This window comes from Thamnophis elegans, chromosome 1, assembly GCF_009769535.1.
Source record: "Thamnophis elegans isolate rThaEle1 chromosome 1, rThaEle1.pri, whole genome shotgun sequence".
In the NCBI taxonomy this organism is placed as follows: domain Eukaryota; kingdom Metazoa; phylum Chordata; class Lepidosauria; order Squamata; family Colubridae; genus Thamnophis; species Thamnophis elegans.
In genome coordinates, this window is record NC_045541.1 from 119,204,461 (window position 1) to 119,231,349 (window position 26,889).

At 40.8% G+C, this 26,889-nt stretch overlaps 1 protein-coding gene across 1 annotated transcript in view; it reads left to right on the forward strand.

Annotated features, from left to right (window-relative positions):
• Positions 1 to 13,341, forward strand: part of BMF (Bcl2 modifying factor) — a 35,564-nt gene extending 22,223 nt beyond the window's left edge. Inside the window, exon 4 of the mRNA XM_032233664.1 lies at positions 12,481 to 13,341. Within this exon, the coding sequence (XP_032089555.1) occupies positions 12,481 to 12,582 (102 nt within the window). The 3' untranslated portion in view covers positions 12,583 to 13,341. The remainder of the gene's footprint in view (positions 1 to 12,480) is intronic.
• Positions 13,342 to 26,889: the final 13,548 nt, after the last annotated feature.

Consider the following 26,889-nt stretch of genomic DNA (forward strand, 5'->3'; position numbering starts at 1 on the left):
CCGTAGATAACAGAAAATACCATGACTTCCACTGTTCTGATCTTTGTAGGTGAGACACATCAGAACACTGAATCACATTTCCAATAGCCAGTGGTTTAATTTTAATTTTAGGTTAACAACAGACATAAACCTCCTTATTTGAAGATAGAAATACACAGGATCAAATCCTGGGGAAAAAAAGCTTTTAAATGATTTCTACTGCACCTTGGGTGTACAGTAAGGGATATATTAAAATCTATAACACAGTAATACTCCCATCTGTAGTATGTCTGAGCTTGTTCACCCATTCTTTAATTACACACAACTTCTTTAGTCATTGGACGTTGATAGATTTTCACTCTCCTGCTCAACCAATTTCAGGAAGAGAATTATTTATTTAAATTGGTTATGCCATCCAATAAATTTTTGAATCTTGTTAAGATACAGATATAGTCCTCAACTTACGACCACAATTGAGCCCAAAATTTTTGTTGCTACGTGAAACATATGTTAAGTGACTTTTCCCATTTTACATCTGTTCTTGACACAGTTGTTAAGTGAATCACTCCAGTTCTTAAGTTAGTAACATGTGTTAAATGAATCTGGCTCCTCATTGACTTTGCTGGTCAGAAGGTCATGAAAGATGATCACATGACTCCAGGGCACTGCAAACTGTCGTAAATATGAGTCAATTGCCAAGATTCTAATTTTGATCACATACCATGAAGATGCTTTAACAGTCATAAGTGTGAAAAAATGGTCCATCAGTCACTTTTTCACTGATGTTGTAACTTCGAAGGTCACTAAACGAATTATTGCAAGTCAAGGACTACCTGTATTCAGAAGATCTAGGGAGCATAATGGTGCAGTGGTGGCTCAGGGGCTAAGAAACTGAGCTTGTTGATTATGCAAGATATTAGTATGTTTAATCTAGAGAACAGGGATGTGGTGGCCTCAGTGGTTAAGATGCTGAGTTGTCAATCAGAAAGGTCAGCAGTTCAGTAGGGTTTGAATCCCTAGCGCCACCTAGGACAGTGAGCTCCCATTACTTGTCCCAGCTTCTGCCACCCTAGCAGTTTGAAAGCACGTAAAATGCAAGTAGAAAAATAGGAACCACTTCTAGTAGGAAGGTGACAGCGTTGTGTGTGCCTTCGGCATTTAGTCATGCCAGCCACATGACCACGGAGACATCTTCGGACAGCGCTGGTTCTTGGCTTTGAAATGGAGATGAGTACCGCCCAATAGAGTCAGGAACGACTAGCACATACTGCATGTTCAAGGGGAACTTTTACCTTTAACCTTAGGGAGCATAATGGCTGCTTTTATTGTACCTATTCAAAGCAAGCATTGCTAAATTCATCACTTCAGACTTAATCCCAAGTAACAATGCATCGCCCTGCAGCCCGTGAGTACAATTCTAGCAAATCAAATCATGGTTACTTAGATTTGTTCGTGTTTTAGGGGGGGGAAAAACCAGAAGCAAATAAGTTTTCTCCTTGACTTTCTTTGGCTCCCAGGGTTTTTACTTAATAGACTGGGAGTCTATTAAAAAAATGGAGGCAGTTTATTTTTGCAGGATGAAAGTGGCATAACTGTCAATAAAATCCAGGAGACCTGACTCCAGTCTCCAGCCCTGGCCCTAGATCTGGCTGAGATAATGCTTCAGGGCTTCTGGAGGTTTTTGTAGAAAATGAGCCGTAATTGAGAGCTGTATATATTGACCAATAAAAGTTTACAGCTGTGAGGCAAGGAGAAAAATATAAACTGTTACATTCTTCTTAGCTTCCACTGCAGCAGGGGAGGCAAATAAGAGATACGCTTTAAAGATGGTATTGTTCATACAGTTCTATACCACCCCAAACAAATCAGAAGTTTTATTCTACTTTCCCACCCCCCAAGGACTGTTTCTCTTGCCTTCTGTTGTAGAGTGTTTTTGCAACATGGTTCTTGTCTCCTACACCCGTGATGGCGAACCTATGCACACCTGCCATAGGTGCCACGCAACACCCTCTCTGTGGCCACGCAAGCTGTCATCCCAGTTCAACTCTGCTATGTATGCCGCTCGTGCCTCCTGCCAGACAGCTGGTCGTCAGGTCTCTACCGGTATGCACAGGATGGTGGTGGTGCATGCATTGGGGGCGTGTGCAGGGGGCATGTGCACATGCACTAAGAGCGGGCATGTGCGGGGGCACACATGCATGTACAGGGTACAGAACGCACATGGGGGGCACCCGCACATGCACAGGTGTATGTAGCGGGACATGCGCACAGATGGGGGGCCGCACACACATTGCATTTTGGGGGTAAAGGCACGCTTTGGGCACTCGGGTCCGAAAAAGTTTAGCCATCCCTCTCCTACACCATCCCCTTTTAAAAAGTTGCTTTTACTAATTCTGATTAGATGGCATGATGCCACACAACTCCCAGGAATTATGAGAAAGGACTTTGCCTCGGAGCAAGTCACAATCATTAAACATTGTCTCATTTGGGAGTCTGGCAAGTTTTTTGTTTTAATTAGGCCTAGGGAAAAAAAAGGTTCAGGGCATTCTTATATGTACAACTGTGCGTGAGAAAGGTAGGAGCTTAGCAGGAATTTCTCTGCGGCCAGCAGTGTTTAAATCATGTTCTAGATTTAGTAACTGAGTCATCCTGACTGCTGACAAAGAGCCTGAATTAATGAAGACTTCATTGTTATACCTGACTGCTGGCCTTTGTCTGTTTCTATCTAGCAGGCACCTTTCCAAAGATTTTCTTAGCATTATCTCAACAGTAATACTAATTTTTTTTTTAAAAAAAATAGGTTTTTTTTTTGGTTAGCTGTCTCATTCTGAAGTTTTGGGCTCCGTATCTCTCCTTAGGCGAAGTAAGCTTCGACAAAGACAGATTTCTTTTAAAAACTTCTTAAAAGATTAGAAGCAGAAGGATACTTTTGCTCATTATTTGAACAGAGTTGTTATGAATAAAATATATTTCTCTAACAATTTGGTCCTTGCAGGGAAAACAAAAACAAACACAATGGCAAATTGTGGCAATGGCAAATTTGAATATTATAAAATATTTCAAAACAGAAAAAGAGTGAACTGTGGTAAAAAAAAATGTGCAAAGGAGAGGGAACTGGTGGGAATGCAGAAGGTGAATGTATTTCATTAGTTTGTGGGCATGGAGCTGACACTAGTCCTTCACACTTTGTTGCTTCTTCTTGAAGCAGATCCAATATTTCTGTACCATGATGATGTGTAAAGTGTGGATTTGTTTATAGATCGGCCAATGAAAATATTTGCGAAAGTGCCTTTCCTGGTATTGACTCCCCATCCTGTAAAGAGCATGATCCCTGCCTTTAAAATTATGTCCTGTCCTCTTGTCAACAACATGGACTGTTGCTTTGATCCCTGCTGGGACTTTATCTTTTCTCCTCCCAGAAATCTCATGTTTGCATCCACTTCAGCTGCTCTTTGTCTTCCTAGCACCTGCCTGGACCTTGGGGGGGTCTGCAGCAGCCATTCCTAACCTGGCTGCGGTCTACCAGATATGTTGTGAGTAACGCTCGCCATTTTTCTCCAACAGTTGCCTATTCAGAAAGGACACCAAGTTAGGGAAAGCTGTGTTGTGTTTTTTTTTTTCTGTTCCATGTTTTGTTTGATCTACTTCTGCATCACCTCCATCTTTTCCCCACATTCTCATTTCAGTAGCTGCTGACTCCTTCTCACCATTACCTTCATCTCTGGCATTTGTTTCTAGAGCTGATGTCAACCAAAGAGAGTTGTGTTTGAGCCAAACCCAAACTGGACTCGAATAATTCCACCATCAAGCATCTTATTCTTGTTCATAGTTGTGCTGCCAGTATCATTGTGTATAAGAGTTGGAAGGGATCTGAGCTATCATCTAATTCAACCCTTTGTCTAGTTCAGGGATCTGTTGCTGTGGCATCCCTGATGGATAGCCATCCAGTCTGTTTGCCATCAGAGGAAAGTCCTTTGGTATCAGTTTTTGTCTGTTGACCAACTAGTAGAGCAGCTGTATTGACCTCAAATGTACTTGCCTAAGGCAATGTTTCTCAGCCTGGGCTTTTGCTGGGGAATTCTGGGAGCTGAAGCTACCAAGGTTGAGAAACACTGGTCTAAGGTATTCGTACAAAATGGTGATTGATCCCTGAATGTTTTCTTCTGATTGACTATTTTATTAAAAATTGAAAAATTCCTCCAAAAGTGACTGCTATATTTATCTGAAAAGACAACGATCTATAATTTAAAATAATCCCCCACTCGGTACAGATATCCTTGATTTACAACAGTTCATTTAGTTGACTGTTCAAAGTTATACCGGCACTGAAAAAAAGTGACTTCTGACCATTTTTCACACTTACAACCATTGCAGCATCCTCAGAGTCACATGGTCAAAATTCATGTTATTGGCAACTAGTTCATATTTATGACGGTTGCAAGATCATCTAATCCGCTTTTGTGACTTTCTGACAAGCAAAGCCAATAGGGAATCCAGATTCACTTAATGACTGTGTTACTAACTTAATAACTGCAATGATTCCCTTAACAACTGTGGCAAGAAAAGCCATAAAATGGGGCAAAACTCACTTAACAAATGTTTCACTTAGCAACATAATTTTTGGGCTCAATTGTGGTTGTAATTTGCGGACTACTTATATTAATTCAGTATTAGTGAATTCAGTAATTAGTGAGCCTGGTGGCACAGTGGTTAGACTGCTGTACTGCAGGCTACTTCTGCTGCCTGCTAAGTGCCTGCAATTTGGCAGTTCAAATCTCACCAGGCTCAAGGTTGACTCAGCCTTCCATCCTTCAGAAATGGGTAAAATGAGAACCCAAATTGTTGGGGCAATATGCTTACTCTGTAAACCGCTTAAAGAGGGCTGTAAAGCACTGTAAAGCGGTATATAAGTCTAAGTGTTATTGCTATTTATATTAGGTTCTTAACTATTGATTAACATGAATTCCCTCTATAAGTATACTCTTTATTGTCATTGTACTTAAATACAACGATATTGTTTTTACTCTACAGTAAAAACTCTTATTTGAGCCCCACACTCTTGCACAAAAATACAAAAACTCAATTATGCACATATATATTTTCCTCCTTTCAACAGAAATAGTTAAGGCTGAGGAAACAATGGCAGGATGGAGATAAGGGGAGGGAGGGGAAGGGCCAGTGCACTGGGGAGAAAAGAGGGGAAATTGAAAGAAACTAAAGGGAAGTAGCTGAACAGGGAAGGATAAGTGTTAATATTGGTAAATATTGTAATGTTCAAAATTTTGGGAAGAAAATCTGAAAGAATTTGCAAGAAATCAAGCTAAAAGGACACACCCCATTTTGATTTGAAGGAAAAAAATTATCCTCTTCATCTCTTGTGCTTGACTGAGGAAGAAGCGAGATTTTACAGTTTTAAGTAAAGATTTTTAAAACCTTATTTAAAACATGGATATAAGTACTTTCATAAGGTAGGATAGTTATCAATGCAAATCAAAAACACAAAACAAACATGAATGCTTAAAATCAGAGAGTGAGTTACTATATTGAAAACAGAAGTGAAATAGATAAAAAGCAGCTACCGTAGATGGAAAGGGATTATGTGAATATACTTGCACTTTCCAGAACATTACTTTTCTGTTTCAAAGTTATATGTGATTAGATAAAAAGTGTTATGAGAGGAGAAGTTCTCAGTATCTGAGAGCCTGCAAAATTGTCATGGGTGTCATCACAAGATGGCCAGAATCAAGATCTGTTTGGTTAAAAAAGGCATTTGGATGTGCTAGAAACTCAGTTTGAGTTTGACACTGAAGTTCGTAGCAAAACAGGGAAAATGCAAAACAGCATTCGTAGCAAAACAGGGAAAACTGATGATGCTCAGAGTTGTATTCCAACCCCAGCTCAGAAATACTAAGGCTAAAATATCTTAGATATCCAAACCAGACACGCCAAAAACATACACACAAGAGATTTAGTTCCTTAAACCTATCAAGTAATGGTCAACTTCTTTTCTTTTCCAATTAAAAACAAAGCACAAATTTTTAACTGGCTAGATGTGCTTACAATAAGCATGTCACAAACTTCCAGATCAGAGGTGGGATTTACTTATCTTCCCTACTGATTTGCAAATGTGAACATGCTCACGCTAGATTCGCTCACACACACCTCATCTGCACATGCACACTGCCTTCTGTGCATGTGCAGTGCTCGCACATTACACATCAGGGCAGATGGGTGGAGCCTCCTGCAGCTGCTGTTATTGGTTCACCTGAACAGGAGAGATCCATCTGAATACCACCTCTGTTCCAGATGTTCTCTTTGCATCTGTTCCATCCAATAATAGTCTCTGGACCAGAGGGGAATCATGCAGTTAATAATTTACCAGTAGGTGGATGGGAGAGTTTCCCTGGGTGTTTCAGAAGACAGCTGTGAATGCTGAGCTTCTAAGGAGCCAAACAGAATTGCCAGGCAGTGTTAAGTCTACCATAATTCCCTCCTTGGATATGCTTTTGATAGAAGAAAGCCATTGCCAATCCTGCTGAGATTCCCAGGGCTCATGGTCAGTAGCAAAACTATCTGATAGGTTGCAAGCAGTGGTGGGTTCCGATCCCGTTGCAACTGTACGGTACAATGGGGCCAGGCGTCCACCACATGCACATGTGCAGCATGTGCGCAGCACAGGCATGCATACTTACCGCCCGCAATGCTTCAACTGCTTGGTGGAGCGTCGCACAGGTGCCGTACACTCCGTGCGTGTAAGCACCGATCAGCTCAAATACAGGTGAGGGCGGGCGGGCGAGTGGGCCTTTCGGACCACCGTACTGGAATGGTACCTGGTGCCCCCAGCAGGCTCTGGTACACCTGTACCAGGGCGTACTGGTCGTATCCCACCACTGGTTGCAAGCATAAAAAATGAGTTATTGTTTTCCATAAAATCTTCCCTTTGGCATTTGGTGGCATTCCCTGAGCCAATAAAATATGATTACTTTCTCGCTGTCCTCCTATTCATGTCCTTTTTCTGAGAATAAGAATGGATTCACCTGCATCAGAGCATCCTGTAAACACATCCCACAATTTAAACCAGAGTTTCTCAACCTTGACAACTTTAAGACACAGAAGCCTGGGAGTTGAAGTCCATATGTCTTAAAGATAGAAAGTTGGGAAACCCTGGTTTAAACCATTAAAAAAAAAACCACCAATTTCTTCTACTTGCAGTTTTAACTTGAAATGCTATGGCTTGCAATAATAGCACTGAATTCTTGTACTTCCTTTTTTTCTGTTTTTGCAAATGGAAAAAGGAACTAAACAAACCATTGAATTTACACAAGTCGAGATGCTATGAACCTGGGAAAATGTGGTGGGAGGGATTGAATACAGCAGTTGCCTCTTCCAAAGCAAAGTCAATCTGTCTTGTTATTGCACTCTCTTGCTATCAGGTGTGACGGGGAACTAGGCAAGTACTAGGAGCCCCTTTCACTAAATATTTCTTCAAACAGCTCAGAGAGTCTCCATCGTATAGATTCTGCACAAATGTCTCTTTGGCTAATGAAGCTAGCTTCTTCCCCTTTGGTTCTTCCTGATTCGCACGACATTGCCCTGGAAGGATTAGTGGCACTCTTCCTAAAATAATGATCGGGTATCACATAAAGAACCAAGTTATGATTTTTGTGTAACACATGAATTTTCAGCCTCTTAAAAGGAATTCTCACTTTTTCTTCCATGTTGGTTTGGAAGATTAAAAATTGAAGATGCATTAGCATAATGGCTAGTTTTCATCTGTGCTACTAAATCAATATTCTCGTGTTTTAATAACAAGAGTGGAGAATTACAAGGTTAATCTAGTCATTTTCCAGATACTTAAAGGCCACTATGGGGACTTTTCCTTCCCTTTATTCCACCCATCGGTTACCAGATTCTTTTGCCATCTGGAATATATTCGTTCATCTCTTACTCTGGGGAATGTAAGTGATTTCTTTGCTTTAGCTAACATTTAATCTGTTCTGGGGCAGCAGAGTATGACTACTCCATATACCGGACAGGCAGGCAAAACTACTTTTCAAATTATGCAGCTGTGAGTGTTACATTTTGTGTCATATAGCATACCTATTTGTTTGCATTCTGTTGTTGGAGTGCTCTTGATTTTCTGCTCTGTACCTGAAAGTTTCATTTTGTGCCATTGCATTTAATACTACAGGATGAGACCTGACTCTAGTGTCCTTTAGAAACTTGGCTACCAGTTTCCAGGTAAAAATAATGTGGTTTGTGAAAAGCAAAAAGGAGCCAAAGAAATGTTTGATATCCACTCAGGGGATACAAACTCATCTTTTTGAAATATGTAATTTATCACACCAGATATTTAAGTTGGCATTAAAGTGATGGAATTAAACTGTTTTAGATTTCTATAAATAGAAAGAGTTGCTTTTCAGAGTGAGTTGGGTAGCATATAAATAAATAAAATATTTTGAAAACAACCTAGTAGATCTTTCATATAGAATTACCATTCATTTTGAACATCTTAAATAAAAATTGGTCAATATCCTTGCGGATGGTTGAACTATCATCAGTATGCTGATGATATTTGTTGTACATTTCTATCCCAAGATGACCAGGTGATGCTGTCCAGCTGATGCTGTCAGCACCTGGAGGCTATAAGCATTTGGATGATGATGAATTGACTTCAACTCAACCTAGAAAGGCAGAAGGGTTCTGGTTTTTGATCCTCTTGCTTCTGGTGAAGTGTCATCTTTGACTCTTGCTGGTACACAATTTGGATATGTTCCTGGACTTGGAATCCTAGTCAAGTGGCACCTGGAAGCTATGGCCCAGATGGCCTTTGCACTGCTTCATCTTGTGCACCAATTGCACCCATTCCTGGACAGGGAGGCCTTGCTCACAGTCACTCATACTTTGGTCCCTTCCTGGCTACATTACTGCAACACACTCTACCTACGGATGCTCTTAAAAGACCACACAAATTACAACTAGTGCAGAATGTGGTGGCCCATATAGTTCTGGATGCTTCACAATAAACCCATGTTGAGTTTCAGTAGTGGGTTTCATATTTTATTATCACCGGTTTGCCCCGCGTGTGCCCACTCGCTTTCCAGGCACAAGTACCACTTCCACACATGCACCCGACCTTCTGCGCATGCACTTTGCTCGTGCACCTTCCATGCATGCGCCCAGCCTCAAAAATGTGCCTAAATAGGACATCATCGAGCCGGTGTGTGTGTGTGGGCAAAACAATTTCCACTACTGGCTCAGGCGAATCTGTCCAAACTGGCTGAATACTACCTCTGCATATCACCCTATTGCTGGAGAAAACTGCTCTGTCTTCCATTTTTTTTTAACTGATGTTATTCAAGGTGCTGGTTACCATCTTCAAAGACCTAAATGGCCCAGGGCCAGATCATCTGCGAGATCACCTCTGCTTGAGAGTATCTGCCCATTCCACTAGGTGTGATAGGATGGATGTTCTCGGATCCCGTCCCTCAAATGTTACCATCTAGTGGGACCTAGGCAATATGCTTTCTAAGTAGACTGTGCCTGTCCTTTAAATACACCACTGAGGTCTGGCAGGCTCCTAGCCTTCCAAAAGCTGGGGCAGCCTGGTTTTCTCACAAGTATAAGTCTGGAGCCCAGAAAGACTTGTTTGTTTGTTTGTTTGTGGATTTGTGGGGATGAACAGAAGTTGGAAATGCTTGGAGTTTTCCATACAGGTAGACTTCCCTTACTAATTTGTTCAATAACCATTTGAAGTTAATGACAATGCTGAAAAAAATAATATTACAACTAATGACCTTGTAGGTGAGCTTAGCAGCGATCCTCAGTCACCTGATTATCAGTATAGTCCATACTCAATGTAGTGTTGTTTTATTTTCCTCATCTGCCTTGCTGAGCAGAGAGATTGGAGAGGAAGAGATTAAAGAGAATAAGCAGGCGCACAGTGAGGAATACACCAGGCTGTGTGAGTAGCAAGCTTGGACTATGGGTACCAACACATTGCTCTCAATGAATTTTCCTCATTGTGTGCCTTCTTACTCTCTTGTAACCCCCCTTTTTTCCAATGAATGTAAATGCAGACATTAATTCCCTTCTTGCTAATTATTTCAACACCCAGCACTGGAGTGAGCATACCAAAGGGTAGGGGGGCATGGGGAAAAGAGAAGCACTATCATCTAATTTCCTACTTAGCAGCCACTTAGCTGGAGCACAGTGGCTCAAGTGGTTGGAACCCTGGGCAGGAGATTAGCAAGCCTGTGTTTGAGACCTGAGAGCAGGCAGTGAGGAAAGGTTGAGCACTTGTCCTTCATTCCAGCTCTTGCCGAGGACATGAAAGGAACCCTCAACTGGATGTCCCCAGGACATCAGTGATGTCATTGGCTAATCCTTTCAATCTGGAAGCACCTTAGTGCTTCTGACTCAAGTGCAAAGCAACGTAGCTTAATGACAGAATGCCTGGTCCCAATTATGGTCACTAAAATGAGGAACACTTGTATTGATTTTTAGTTTTCTATGGTTTGTGAGCTGTCAGGGTTATGTTGATAGTATCAGCTGCTATTAGATTATTAGGAAAGATGGCACTACGGGACAGACCTGGAATTTTTTTAAAAAAAGATTACTGATTCTGTGGGCATGGCTTGGTGGGGGTGGCATGGCATAGCTTGGTGAGCGAGGCATGGCATGGCTTGGTGGACATGGCATGGCTTGGTGGGTGTGGCTTGGTGGGCGTGGCAGGGAAAGGATACTGCAAAATCCCCATTTCCTCCCGATCAACTGGGACTTGGGAGGCAGAGAATATATGGGAGCGGGGCCAGTCTGAGGTGGTATTTACTGGTAAATACCACCTCAGACTGGCCCCGTCCCATCTATTCTCTGCCTCTCAAGTCCCAGTTGATTGGGAGGAAATGGGGATTTTTACTGGTGTAAATATCACCTCCGAACTACTCAAAATTTCCACTACTGGTTCTCCAGAACTGGTCAGAACCTGTTGAATGCCACCTCTGCTATGGGATGAAAAAAGACTGAGGTCTGGTTTCTGCTTGTGGTAGACTCCATGGCTCATGAAGACAAAACAATTCTGGAATTGCCAGAGGATTATTATAAAGGATCATTTCTCTACATCCCTGCAGCATTCCAAAACACAAGGCCTGCACCCCACGTCTGAAAAGTGTAACCTTACGAAACAATGTTCATGGCTTCCATTCTTCTTCCACAAGTAGATCCATTGGTGGAGGAGACTATAATCTAGCAGGGCTCTGGCTGATGTATGAAGGCCAAGTGGCCTTACAAATATCAATTCCTAGATCTTCCTCTCTCCAGCAGCTCTTCTGAGCCCCTTTCCATTCTCTGCTGGAGAGCTGCCAATTTTCTGGAGCAATTTTTTTTGAGGGGGGAGGGGAGGTCATTAAAGGGAAGGTAGGAGAAAATGACCTCTTTGACATAATGTGCATGGGACTCTGCTTGCTGGATCTCTAGATCTAGCTCGTCGTATCAATGATGCCTCTGTCTTTCGACAAAAAGCCTGCATCATACAAAGCCTGGATTGTGACACTTGATGAAAGCTAAGCTCTCGCTAGCCCTATCTCAAGGTAGCAGAGTTAAGAGTTTGAAGCCTCCCCGCCCCCCCAGTCAAGCTTTAAAATGTGTTGCTTGATAATGGGGACCTGAAATAACCCCTGAGTGGGGGGGGGGGAGTGTTGGTTGGGTTTTGTTTTCAAGTGTGTTCTTGCTTAAGGTTTAATTGGCTCCAGTCAGTAGGAAAGGGCTCCAAGACTGATTATTTATGGCTTACTGTCAAAAGGAGCTATTAAAAAAGGGCAGTATTATCTTGGAGATGTTGGGAAGCAAAGTGTGGGGGGGGGGAGCGTGTGTGTGTGTGTGTGTATAGGAGTGTGTTTCCTTGTACTGGATAAAATCAGTTTTGCTGTCTCAGCAGTGTGGTTTAAATTGAAGATTAACCCTTTGACCTTCACAGTGTCAAATCACTTACAGATGGATCACCAGCTACACTTCTCTTCTCCCCCCCTCCCTTCCCCCCCTCTCCTGTGTTTGCTGGAAGGGGGAGGCACTCTCCTTTAGGAAAAAAAGTGGGGGGGGCGAAGTTGTTTGTTCTTGCAGCTGGGCTATGAGACACTCAGAAGCCAATCTGATTAAAAACAGCACTTGGCTAAACTCTGCAGAATCCTGCAAAAAAAAAAAAGGAAAAAAAGGGAGGGATTAATCCTTTTGTGCACAATACATAAAGGGTCTGCTTCTTTCTTTCATAATATTGGAGCAACAATTATTCCTGGAGAAACTACTACTAGTCACACACACATACCCTGGGGCCAATGCATTCCCCCCCCCTTTTATATGTGTAGTATTGCTGGATTAAAAAGTGCCTGTTCTTAAAAAATATAATTTAGTTTTTAGTGGGACAGGTTAAGCTTTTGAATGGTGGCTTTAACATTTTATGTGAGTAATCTTGTTGAGATCCCTTTCCCCCTCCCCCCCTTTTTACAGCACCAGCAGAACAGAAATCAGGTCTGGTGGCAGATCCTTCTCTTCCTCCATAACTTGGCCTTGAACGTGGAAGCCAACAGACAACGTGTGGGTCAGAGGTGAGACATGCCCTCCCTCTTCCAGGTTCCATCCAGTCTGCTGGGAGCACCAAACAAACCCAGGTTATAAATGCGTGTGCCACTGGACAGATGTGAGGCTCCTGTGGACCCTGCAAGGGTGCTAGTTGTTGTACAAAAGACTTGTTTTCAATGGACTCGCCTTCTGACTCCCTTGCCTTCTGTAGTGGGGAGCTTTGGTCCAACACTGTTGAAGAAAGATCTTCCCAAATTGTCTGGCTTATAATCAAGGTCCAAGGAGGAGCTGATGTAAGGAAGCTTTGGAAGAGTTGGTGATGGACTGTTGGTGATATTCTAGGATCGAGGTTTGGGGCAACTACCAGATTCCTGATAAGTAAACTTCGAAGAAACTCTTGTTAACAAGCAACTGTGAAACAGCATATAGAATATGTACAACGGAATCCTAACATTTTAAATACTGGAGATACTGGTGTAAACAAGGAGTGAGTCTTGAATAATAACACCCAATCATTACACTCAGGAACATATAGGCTCCCCTCCTGTCTTTTAACTCAAGTCAGAAAAATGCAGTTAACTTTCTTATCAAATGTAACTTTCTTTACTACTCTAAAGCTGTAATCCTTATAGTAATAAAATAAGCCATTATCCAACCAATAGGATTTCTTAGCTTTCCTTCCCTAAGGAGAGAAGAAAGGTTTGTCCTTGGAGAGAAAAATCCAGCTTCACAAGGACCTTCCCTAAAGCTACAAACTCTCTGCAGTTGGTACTATGAAGGTCAGGATGGCGGTGGCGGCGGCGGGGGGGGGGGGGGGCTTGCTAGTAGAAACCCTGTTTTCCACTGTCCTCATATGCCAACTTGCCTCTAAAGTGGGTAGGATCATGGCAGCCTGGAGCTTGTACCATCCTTTTCCTTCCCATTGGAAACATTGGGCAGGACAAGGAAAGGAAAATTCTCTTTTTTGGGGGAGATCCAGTCGGCCTAAGCTACTAAAATTACAACAGAACTTATCCAGCTATCTGGGTTTCTCTCTTTTCTAAGTCCAAACATTCAACAAAATTTAACTTAGCAGAGAAAAGTGCCTTAATTTTACATTAAACTCTCATTATGATTATACTCAGTATCAGAGATGGAGCCACAAACTACTGAACGCCGCCACGTATTTACCTATTTTTCTTTAGCCATTTTTTTTAAAAACAGAAGTAAAGTTTTTATTGGGAAAACAAGAAAATCAGATACATTGCAGGAAAGAAGGGGAATGCTTTTTATTGCCTGGCCATAGGTAGAGGGGCATCAATCCAAAAGATTCTGAAAGGGGTTTTGCACTCCAGTTTCAGGTTTCTGGAGTTTTCAGTCTTAGGGCAGGTGAAACGCAAAAAAGAATTAGAAGGCTGGTTATGCAAAGATTTGGCTACATTTTTGCAAGAGACATGTACCTTTCAAAGTGTTCGCCTGAAGACATTTGCTATTCTGAACTACATAGCAATATTTACCCACTATCTTAAGAGGCAATATTCCTACTCTAGGTGTTTTTTAGATTTAGGGTCAGCGGTCACACAGTTTGATTAATGTTAAGTGCATTTGCGGTTTCGCCCTCATGGCTTTCGCATGTTGTGCAGATCTAGCCAATATGGTTAGTTTGTGCTTTGTCGTATTTTGAGGACTAAGAAAATGGACTAACACAGGAATGCAGCTGGGTGATTGTGTGTTTAGTACTTCTTCCCAAAAATAGCTGTAATGAGAGCATCTCTAATATAATGGCCTTTTTATATATGGATTTTAAGGAAATAAAAACAACATGAATTAACAATATCCGCATCGTTTAAATATTTCCCAATGTGAAGGAACAAATAGTTCAGACAAAGTTCTATTCCAAAGTTTCTAATACTTACATTTTTAATTTCATATTTTCGGAGAGGGATTTTAGAGTTTAGCAAGCAGCTTAGTCTCCAGCTTTTGCGTCTCTGTGCTAGATTTCCTTCCAGCTTTGCCACCGTGCCTTCACTAAGAGAGTCTTTGCCCCATCTGGCCTCATTATGGAACTGTAGGGCTATATTTCAGCATTTATGTAGTGAGTTGAAAACTTGCTGCTCCGAATCCTGGACTGAATCCAACTTCTGATCTCTACAAAAAGAACAGATTTCTTCTATAGTACAATCTGGTCTAATGAAGCATTCCTGCTGGTAGAATGGATAGGTGATTTCTGATTCCTCTAAAAATCTCTTGTGGAGCTCTAGTGAAGAAGGTGATGTGAAACAGAACTCCCTAATAAGAATTCTGCTTAGGGAGGTCCTGCTGGATTCAGACTCCTATTTTCACCCTCTTGAAAGGAATCTATCCCAAATCCATCTCCCCGAGAGCTTATAATTTGAAGATGTGAAAATGGATCACCTGGGACAGGTTTCCACAAGTCAGGTGTCATTTAGGTATGCTGAAGATTTAGTTCGCTAATTCTCAACCAGCGAGAGGGCACTAGGTTGGGAAAGGGTGACTTAAATGAAGTGGCTCCAAGAATCAAGAGTTTCTGAGCCAAGTCTGCAATCCCAACCATATCAATATGTTCCTATGCCGCACCTTCCTTTAATTGACTCAGACAAATAACATTGCTGACCATGACTGCATCGTGGCATATAAAGATGGAAGATTGTTTCCTTGGACTTTTTTTAATGGGCCAGATTCATTTTTGATAACCTCTTTAGATGCTACTCCTCTTCCTGATCAGTATAAGGAGTTTTTAGCCTTTTTGCCGTGAGAGCAGATGCATTAGATTGCCTTGTTTGATACATGGCCTACTTACCCATCATCAATTTGGACACAGGGCAGACATCTGAAGCACAAAGCTTTATTGTATTATTCTCTGCAGTGGACTAAGCAGTAACTAAGGAATGGAGAAGTAGGGCATGTTAGCACATGCATGTTGCCTTCTATACAATTCTTTTTGTGTGAAGACTAGAAATCCCAATTGGGACCTTTAAGAGTTTTACATTGTGTCTTCTTTAACCTAATACATCAGAATTATTATTGTTGAACAGTGGTTCCCTCCTCCCCACTATTACCAATGATTACTGTCTGTTTATACTAAAAAGTTATGATAATAATAATAAATGTGTATCTATTTAAGTGTATAATCAAGAACAGAACCTGTAACGGGGCTGAACTGGTTATAAGGCATAATAGCTTCATCCCACCACACGTAATTAATGTGTTCTATTTCTGGATGAGGACCTGGGAAGCCTATTTGGATTTTAGATTTTTCATATTGAACAATATGAAGAACAACCTGCTTAATATCTAGTAATAGAAAAAGAGCATGTAATTTTTACTTATCTCCTCTGGCTTCTTGTGACCATTGGTGTCCTTATCTTGTGCATTCTAACTGGACTACCACCTTGGTTTAATGAGACACTTCTCATTAAGACCTTCTGTGACTCTTCTTAATAATACAACCTGATGTTGCTTATGAGTCCCAAATTTTTGGAACTCTAATTTTTGAATGGATAGATAGATAAAATCAGGGCTGGCTTAGGACATCTACACTTCTTCTAAAAGAACACTTCCATATTCTAAAGTTCCTCAATTAGGGAGCCCCATTTAGGGAGGGGCTCTTCTCTCATGATCATTTAATTCAAAGGAAGCAAGAGTCCTTGGCTTGGGGTGGAGGTTGCTTTGTGCCACTAGTTTACAGTTGTCTTTTCTCTTTAGTGGCTATTTAGCAACTGAAAGAAAGTCTTCGCCATGGTAGAAAGACCATGGGAGAGCTCCAAATAACCTGCAACATTATCTGAAGCGCTACTACCTCAGTAAAATGTTGCAAATGAGGCAGAGCAATTTACAGCAAAAGCTTCCACCGAGAAAGGAAATTTCTTTTTACTATCTCTTTCTCCTCAATTCAGCTGGTTCTTTGTTAATCCTTTTTAAATCAAACTTTCCTTGGCTGCATTCTCTCCAGTAATAGTGCTTTTGCTGCAGTTCTTGGAAACTGAGACAGCAATCATAACAAACTGTACTGCCTGAGGTGACTCCCAGCTGCCAAAAAAGCCAGGCCAAGGTGGGGAGAGAATAGAGGAATGGTCTTCAGATAAAGACCCCGAGGATAAAGGCCCTGGGGACACTGGCTGATTGTCCTGCATCGGGCTTTTGTTGCGCAACGTCTGTGTCTCTATATGTAGCTGCTGTTTTCTTTGAATTGTGTGGATTTTCCTTTATCCCATGGCATTGTGTTCTCCTATTGTAGCAAATCTGCTTGTCTTGTTCTGCCAACTTAAGCAGCCTGTTGGCAGCAAGTTCTTGTCAGTGTTCCCAAAGGCTGGAATTTTCATTTTTGAAGACTGTACTAATCTCTTCACCTACTTGCAAGCTTTGGTTATAATCAGCCAAAGAGGGTGATCTAACATTCCCACCGAAAACCGTCTCTGTGACTTTGCTTTCAACACATTGGTTTTGGGTTTTATTTTGTTCTTTGAGGAATTAAAATTGTGGCCTACTGGCATTGTGACCAAACCCCAGATATGCAGGGATACTGTTGTCATGTAACAGTGAGCTTGAATTCATTAACTCCAATCACTATTTGGTACAAAATAAGGACATATACAACAGGAGTTGAAGCTGTAACTGAGATTGGCCACAAACTGACAATCCCATCCTATAGAAAAGCCTGGGAAAGGCATTAATCACGTAAAAAGTAGAATCAGATGTGCCTTGGCTTTTCCAAAGTGAAAGAGAGCCATGACATGGGACATGAATTTATTCCAGTGCTTCATATAAATTACCCACGGGCTATAAATAGAATGGACAACAATTAGAAGATTTAACTGGCTGTGATAAATTAAAGGAGTCATTACAAACACCACAAGTATTGTGGCTATAACTCCACTGTCGTCTCAAATTGCCTAGCTGCCATGTGGCACATGGGAAGTTTCTTTATACTGAATAAGAACAACAAATAATCTAACTGCACAGGCACCAACCCAACCCTACCCCCCCCCCCCGGTAAGGTAAAGGTAAGGTAAAGGTTCCCCCGCACATGCATGCTAATCATTTCCGGCTCTAGGGGGCAGTGCTCATCTCCATTTCAAAGCCAAAGAGCCAGCACTATCCGAAGACATCTCCATGGTCATGTGGCCGGCATGACTCAATGCCGAAAGCTCACAGAGCACTGCTACCTTCCCACCAAAGGTGGTTCCTATTTTTCTACTTACATTGTTTACATGCTTCGAACTGCTAGGTTGGCAGAAGCTGGGAGAAGTAATGGGCACTCACACCGTTTCGCGGCGCTAGGGATTCGAGCCGCTGAACTGTCGACCTTCTGATTGACAAGCTCAGCATCTTAGCCACCTCATCCCCCCGTGTCCCCTTCCCCCCAATATCCTCTCCCTATTATGTTGCCAAAATTTGGAGGTAAATGCAGGAAATCAAGAGCATTTCCCCCCACTTTTTATTTTTGGAAAAATAACACCTGAAAGAAAGCCCTTGAAAACTATAATGCATGTCGTCGTCACCAAGCCCTGAGATCCTTGCAGGGGAGTTTCTTTCTTTTTTTAAAAAAAAGTAGGCTCTGGTCACAGAAAAATTGACTAAACTTGGTCTACAATGCTTATCAGCAGCCCTGCCATACCTTCAGACAGATATCTTCCTTTCAATATCCCAGAGATCTGACATGGGACCACTTGATTCGACTTCAATAGCCTTGCTAGTATTTGTTAATCTCCCAAATAGATTAGTGTGCTGTAGCATTGTTCAACTGCGCCTCCCTGAATGCAGGCACATAGCTCTTTTATACTGTATATAGTACATCTGGAGCTGGAGACCAAAAACAAACAAGGTTCAAGGAAGCACCCTTCGGAAGCTGGAGTTGATGGACAGGGAACAAAAGTAAGCTTCCTGTTATGCTCCTGAATTATCCTGCAAATGAGGAGATGATTGTCCTATCCTTAATATAGAACTAATGTTTCATTTCCACTTAGTTTTCTGTAGTTGAGAAGGCAGCATCTTTCTGCAGGGACACATTGGCTCAGTGGCTGAGCCATTGAGCTTATTGATCAGAAAGGTCGGCAGTTTGAATCCTTAGCGCCACATAACAGTGTGAGTTCCCATTACTTGTCCCAGCTTCTGCCAACCTAGCAGCTTGAAAGCAAGTAAAAATGCAAGTAAAAAAATAGGAACCACCTTTGATAGGATGGTAACAGCGTTCCGTGCACCTTCAGCGTTTAGTCATGCCGGCCACATGACACAGAGATATCTTCAGATAATGCCGGCTCTTCAGCTTTCAAACAGAGATGAGCACCGCCCCCTAGAGTTGGGAACAACTAGCACATATGTACAAGGGGAACATTTTACCTTTACAGCATCTTTCTTTTCACTTCAGATAGGGGAAGCATTTGAACCAGTTCTCTGTGGCTACCTTCTCTCCTGATATGGTGGGAATTTACAGAGCAGATAACTAAGTTTACAATCTCACAATCAATACATATCTTTTAAGATATGGGTAGCTTGAGGCCTTCCAAATGTTGCTGAACAGCTGTTTTTACATGACCAATGCTGAGGAATGCTGGGAACTTGGTCCTGTGGCATCTGGAGAGCCTAATTTTCTAAGCCTTGTTTCAAGACACGAGTTTTAATACCCTGGATAAGCATGCTTAGGACCAAATATGAGGTTGCTTACATTTATGTGTTATTTTACTCCTATCCTGCTTGGTTTTGTGTACTGAAAGCAGATGGTCTTGTGGTTCATTACATTATATCATATTTTAAACATCTGGCAATATGTGTTCAGTTCTATTGGGGTTAGTTTCACATTGGAGCCAGCAACATGTAAAAACAGAACTTCAGGTGCAACCTATCAATCAGTGGCATATTTCACCCTCTAATGTAAAATAGGAAAAGGGATAATTGGTTCTAATGACAACCATATAATGCTTAACTATTAGTTGGAGATTTATTAAGAAATTTATTTTTCAGTGGAGGGTAAAATCTGAAGTTAATGAACCAAAGGTTCAACTCTATGTACACTTGAAAGTAATTCCACTTTACTGTAAACGGTCTTGCTTTTGAGTTAGCCTATGTAGAATCATATTACATGTCATCTTAATATCTTAATCGTTTAAAACAACAAATGAAGCTTGAGATCTATATCTTAAAATACAGACCTGTCCTTTACATATTCAAATATCCATTTTCCATCTAAGATTATATGACTGTCTTACTTTTCAGCTATTTCATACCCTGAAAGGAAAAAATAAATAAATTTGCCAACCTTTCCAACTCTAACTGATTTTTAAGTGCTACTTTTGTTTTGTAGGCAAGAGTGGGTTGGATCCCAACTTGGTCCTCCTTAGAGTAGAGCTATTAATTGTGATGGAACCTGGGAAAGAGGCCTGTATTTTAGCAATTCTTTTTTTTTTTTGACTAAATTTGGATCAAAGCCACTGTTTATCTTCATGGTCTGAGAAGCTTCATCTGCTTTTCAAGATATGAGGATTTTTCCCCCCAGGTATTCTGGCAGCTCTTGTTAACAAATGTCATTTTAGCTATTAAATTTTATATTTCATGCACACAAAATAATAATAATGACTTAATGTTGCTTTGGGTTTCACAGTGACAGTACCATTTGTTTAGTATCTGAAACAGTACTGAACTCCTACAAATTTCTTGTTCTTACTCATCAGCAATACAAGAAAAGAGGCCAAATATGTCACATGCATTGGAATATAATTGTGTATATCTATAAATAAAATGTGGTCTCCAAGTTCCTCTTTCCCGTTGCCTCAAATAGAATCACCAGAATTTAACTGCCTTTGCTGTATTTTGTTCACAGTGATTGGAAAAATTGGCAAGTTGCCATAAAAACTATCCCTGCTGATGTATTCAAACCGAGTTGCCTTAAAGACACAGCTACAGAGGTTGGGTGAAGCATTGGCAACCCAGACAGATTTATTGGTTGGGTTATTGCAACTCACTGGCTGTGAAACTGGATTAATGAGCACTCATGTGCCACCATGTTACCCCTCCTCCCTTCATGAATTTGCAAAATAAATAGGAACTTTTCAGAAATCTACTTTGGAAGATGATTTCTGCAAATAGAAAGCCATATGACTTTGGAGGTGAGGGGGACTTTATAATGCTTAAATGAACTCCATTGAAATCAACTGAATAACTGGCATTACTCATTTGTCCTGTTGATTTCTATGAGCTTCAATTGCAACTTATGCTCTCTGGTGGGAAGCCTGTGCCTCCAGGAACAATTGGGACATAGAAAAATTTTGGGGATGTGTTTCTAGAGGCCTTCAGATTATTTTCAACCTTTGAGTAATGAGAATACAGGATGAGTTTAAGAGTAGGAAAGGTATATTGGATCATTGCTATTTTTAAATGCTGTTAAGAAAATCACTGTTCGTACAATGTTTGTAAAAAAAAAACATTTTTTGGTAAGGATGTTTATTTTAAAAAATATTGATTAGGATTGGTATACTGGGCCTGATAGGAAGGAGCTAGAGTTTTCTGTAACTCTTTGCTGCCATCTAGTAATTCCCCAGATGCATTGGTACCCTTTCAATGCTATGAGCCTACCCAATCTGTAAGGCAATTGTTTATATTGTTTTATAAATATTTATATAACTCTTTTTTGATCAAAGTGCTTTTAATGTCAAGAATTATTGCCTATTTCATTATTATAGGAATCATAGGAATTAAGGAAGCATGTTTTGTGTAAAGATGGGATTTCTGCACATTCAGTAACTGTAAGAGAAACCAGCTTCCCTTTGTGATGGGCTTGAAAAAAAATTGGATCTGTTGAAAAATTGCACCCGTTTTGTGACTATTAAAAATAGAGGATCCTCTTTTGCTTTTGCTTACTGGATACAGCATACCAAACCAAATCAGTGTTTCTTTATTTCACACAGTTTTGGTTATTTAAATAATGATCAACTTTTTAAAAAACAAATCCTGAGACTCATTGTCATTTCGTTCTTAACTTTGTAGATCTATTGTGCCTTTTCACTATTTAAGGCAGAACTGTCTGTAACAATCTTATAACACAGTGTTTCCTGTGGACTTCAACTCCCAGAATTCCCCAGCCAGCACAGTTGGCTGGGGAATTCTGGGAGTTGAAGTCCACAGGACTTAAAGTCGTCAAGGTTGAGAAACACTGTTATAACATGTTACAAGGATGTGTGTCCAAACCAACAACGGAGAACTGGGATTTGTTTTGTTGGGGGTGTTTTTACTAGCAGCTATTCCCTAAGATCCTGGGCACACATCTTTTGAACTGAGCATACCAGGTATTTGAACCTTGTGCTTTCTGCACACGAGCATGTTCCTTATCAGAAGACAGTGGCTCCCCAAAGTTGACAAAATAATTCAGAAATCACAATGAGGACCATTCTTTAAATGAGTGTTCTTTAATTGGATGCTTCCAGATGGGAGTCTGGAAAGTTGCAATCCCAATATAGCAGGAGTTCATTTTTCCTCCAATATTCTGGTCCATTGAAGTCAATAAAATACTGTATATAAATATTAAGTCAAATGTATTTTTCTTAAACTGTGAAATTGGATTCCTAAAGAAGCTTCATTGTACAGTCTTAAGGTGTCTTGAATCTCCCGTTCTGATGTAGTAACTTATAATTAATCTATATTTGTTATAATCTTCTGCCTTTCCATCACATCCATATACTGCATGCTGCAGATTTCTTTTAAGAGTGATATAAGAAAGAAGAATTTAAGACATGTGTTGTTGACATGTTCAACTTTGTAAATAAGGAATTACAGTAATTTGGAAATAGCCAATTATACTGGGAAAACTGGTAGGCGGCAAATATTGCCACATCATTTTTAAAAGTGTTTTTAAAAAGATTTCATTCATATTGTATATATTATATATTCTCCCATTTTGCAGGATGTTTCTGTTATTATATCCTTTGCCATCATGGGCCTGAAGTGCACAGACCTCCTTTTCCATGGACCCAGTGAAAATGTAGCATTTTATCTAGCTATGGTTACATGTCTTTAGACTGTTCTGTCTCAACCAGGGGAAAGTCAGAAGAATTCCCCCTTTTTTTGTTATCTTTGCAGAATATTTACTTCTGGATGTCTCTGTTTTTCTTATTTCTGACTATTCAACTTGGACTCTTTTTTTCATAATTGGTACAATTTTTAATAAATACTTAAAACCAAATCAAATGTTTTCTTTTTGTTCTATGAATTGGCAGCTGATATCACTGGGGTTGAAGAATAATGATTGCCTATTCCATCTGCAGTGGGAAGTCCTGTTGGACAACAGGTGGCTGGAGAAAACTGGTGTACAGCATCTTTCAGAAATGTAACTGAGAGGTTATTGTGGGTGGCATGAGACCAGAGGGTAGTTCCTTAGAAGCAATTTGTGCCAGCCTGACTAACCATAACTTCTAGTCTGCATACCTGAGCTAACATATCACACTAAAGTGGCTTGTTCACTCATGGTTTGTTGAGTAAGTTTCAATCTAAAACACACTAAGCTTGTTATTATTTAAGACAACCCATGATCTCTATCCAAGAAAACCATTCAGTACATTTTGTGTTTTCAGGAAAATGTAATTTCATTCACTTTCAGCTATTGGCTACCCCATGTTCACATGGATACCTGTGGGACTGAATGCTTTGAATTAAACACCATCACAGTACAGCTACAGTACAGTACAGTTTGAATTTTTTTTATGCTATAATATCATGTCTAAAAACAAACAGTGTAAAGTCTTTAATTTTGAACAAAAACCCTTTGAAATCAACAGAGAATAGATTCAAGTAGAGGTCATTCCAGCCTTCATGAAATTCAAACCTGAACACATGTCAAAATTCAAGACTACAAGGCCACCCATTGCTGTTCTCACTTCTGTTCTAGTTGGAGTTTTTAAAACATCCAGCATTTATATTCTGCAGTGGTACAGATAATTTTTTATTGTTTCAGTTTTGTGGTCTTTCACATTAAATAAAATAGAGGCTACTCTTTTAAACCTTATTTACAAGCATGCAAAAAGTGGGTTTGAACTTTTTACAAGGAAATCCTACCCTCACTCTCTTGGAAGTAAGTATTTTTAAATGATCTCAATGAGTATGAGTCATCAGGATGAAATAACTGGTGGTGGGGGGAATGGAGTTTTAGCTGCATCAGCAGAAGTTTAGTTTCAAATACACAACAAATAATAGCCAAACTATATTCTGCAATAGCCAGATTTTACCTCAAGTACTAAATCCAGTTCTACTCACCACACTTGAACATGGATTTGGACAAATGGGAAGGATAACAAAGATCAGCAAACTGAAAAGTCTTACAAAGAAGATATTGAACATCTTTAGCTTAATTTCAATTCCTTTGCTGAACCAAGACTTAGATTCAATGGCCTCATTTGCCCTAACAATAATTCTTATGATGCATCCAAGGAAACATGCATGTGACTATATTCTAAGAATTACACTATCAGGTCTGATAATGTCTGCCTCCCATACTAAGCCATTGTTTGCTTAAACATGACTACAGTAGTTGACATCATCTATAATGAGCCAAAACTAAATCTATTATTACGGTTAGGTACGATATGTTGACTCAATAGGTGTTTTGACCACATTTAGCTGTAGGACTGGCCTTTCCTATTTGGAACAGGTTGCCAACTTCCTCTAATTCTGAGGCAAGATTTCATACCAGGCAAAAGCAATAACTATTAACTGTCCAGCGCCATAAACCATTCTTCAGAATTTTTTTTACAATAATCAAAGAGGCAAAAATTCTAGGCCTGTTGTTTTAGTCAACAGAAATTTGAACATATTGTTCCTAATTTTAAAATTGTAAGAGCATATTGGAAGTGTAATCTCTTTCCTTCCTTCAGGTTATAGGTGACTTAAAGGAGTCATATGCTTCCTTCAATTTCTAATTCTTTGCTGGTTAGAACAAATGCAAAAAGCCCTCTTCAGTTTGTTATATCCTTCCTCCGCTTGCCCGATTATCTCAAAAGGGAAGGATTTTTTTCCCCTCACAGAAAAATCTGGATAGACCTCTCTCGCTTTATGTCTTTCCATCTTACTACTTCAGACACTAGATAGCAATAAGGAGCAAATATCCAACTCTTTTAGTGGGAACATGTCCATTTCAGAATACCTACCGGTACTCGGTTCTCTGGGAAGATATGTTTGTCTGTCTGTCTGAATGTCTCTCAATTCAAATATCTCCCTCCTCTTCCAGTACAAGGCCTCACTCTGAGTCAGAATTGCTGGCAGATGCAAAAGCTTGAATATGCAGCCAGTCAGGCAGCCTGGATTTTTAAACACAATGCAAATAAAGCAGCTGAGGGGTATATAATGCCTCATGTTTCCCCAGAACATTCAATTTCCAGGTCGCCTATAGCAGTGATGATGAACCTTTTTGGCACTGAGTGCCAAAAAGAGTGTACGGAAACATCACACTCATGCGCTCACACTCATCGGGGCCACACTTTGGAAAAGCTAGACTTGTGGGTTCTGATGCACATGCGCACCCAACAATCAGCTAGCCGGTGTGCATGCGCACACCAATTTTTGATCCTGCCACACACAAGAAGGATAGCTGATAGCCACCTGCGCATGCGCGCCAGAAACAGAAATATGAACAGACAAGGCCATGCGTGCCGGGTGACATGGCTTCACGTGCCACTTTGGGCATGTGTGCCATAGCTTTGCCATCATGGACCTATAGGAGTGCTTGACATAATCCAGTTGATCCTAGAGTAGGAGAAGAATACTTTGCGGTTCCTAGAGTAAACAGGAAGCCTGTGAAAGGAGGAGGAGGCTGGGAAGCATTTCACAGGCATGGCTTGAAACTGTAAATCTCATCAACATCTCAGTAGAGGCATGAACTGAGTTACTATAAGCAAACTTAACCATAATAAAAGATCAGATGAATTTTGTTGCTGATAGTTTACATAAGAAAATCATTACACTAACTTGGCATCTGTCCTGTTTCTCCATCTAACAGTGAACAATGGACAGTGCTGAAATAGAACTTTCCAAAAATGGGACATGAATTGTATATCTCCATCAGAAATAAAGTGATTGGGCAAATCATAATTTCAGAAAACCTGATGAATAAACAAGCTATTTCAGGAATAGAGGGAAGGTGGTGGTAGGGAATAACACGATTCATCTTGGAGCAAAGCTCACCTTTAATTGGGTATTTTAATATTTGGCAGACTAGTAAAATCCAAGGAAGCTACATCTCTCTTTTGAAGAGAGACAGGGCCACACATGCAACAGTCCAGCCAATTTGTTGGTGGAAGGTTTGGAATAACAAAGATTTTTTTTTGCTGGAAAATGAGCTCTTCTGAATACAGATTTAAACAGGTAAGGAAGGGAATCACTTTTCCAATCCCAAGAATCTCAAAGGGCAGTGTAGATATTGGCGGGGAGCAGCAGTGGGATTCACTTACCTTCCCTACCGGTTTGCAAATGTAAGCACACATCTGCACATGTGCACCACCTTCTGCGCATGCGCAGTGCTCACACATTACGTCGGGGTGGGGGGGGCAGAGCCTCCCACACCCGCCGCTACTGGTTCACCCACACGGGAGAGAACTGGCTGAATGCCACCTCTGGAGGCGAAGCTCAATGTTTTCCAGGTGACAGAATAGAGAAGGCTTAAGTGACACAAAGGATTCTTGCATGAAAAATTAGAAACACGCTTGTTTTGTTTGCAAGAATGTGAGAGGTACAAAAGTTAAAACAAGAAAAAAGCACACTCATTATCAGAGTTTCTTCATCTAAATTCAAAGTCAGTGGGATCTCAAAACCCCAGAGGACCAACACAAGTCCCCTTGACCTTTAGACCTCCTTTTACACAAGCAGACATTGGGTAGTAATCACAGTTCCTTTTCCTCCACTTCTCCAGGTCTACTACTACGGCCACCATGGGTGGGTTCTAGCAGGCACTACTGCTGGTTCGCTCGTGTGTGCTTCATGCCTGCGCGCTTATGCACAGAACAATTTTAATCACACTGCAAATAAGCACGTGGAGAAACGGTTCAGGGGCATGGCAGGCCTGGGCCGCTGCCGGTTCCAGTGACCCAGCCCGCCAAACCATTATCAGTTTGGCCGAACAGGTCCGATCTGGTAGGAACCCACCCACTCTACTACCACTAATGTACTCAACTACTACAATTTTCAAAAGAAAAGTATTTCTGTCTGTTTGCCCAAGGCTGCTTCCAGTGGCTTTGTTTCCACAAAGGAACAGAAACCATTTCCCTCTCAGAACAACTCTAAACACAACACCTCAATTTCATTTCATTTTTTTCATTTTATTAGGGTTTATAGGCCGCCCTTTTCCCTGAGGGGACTCAGGGC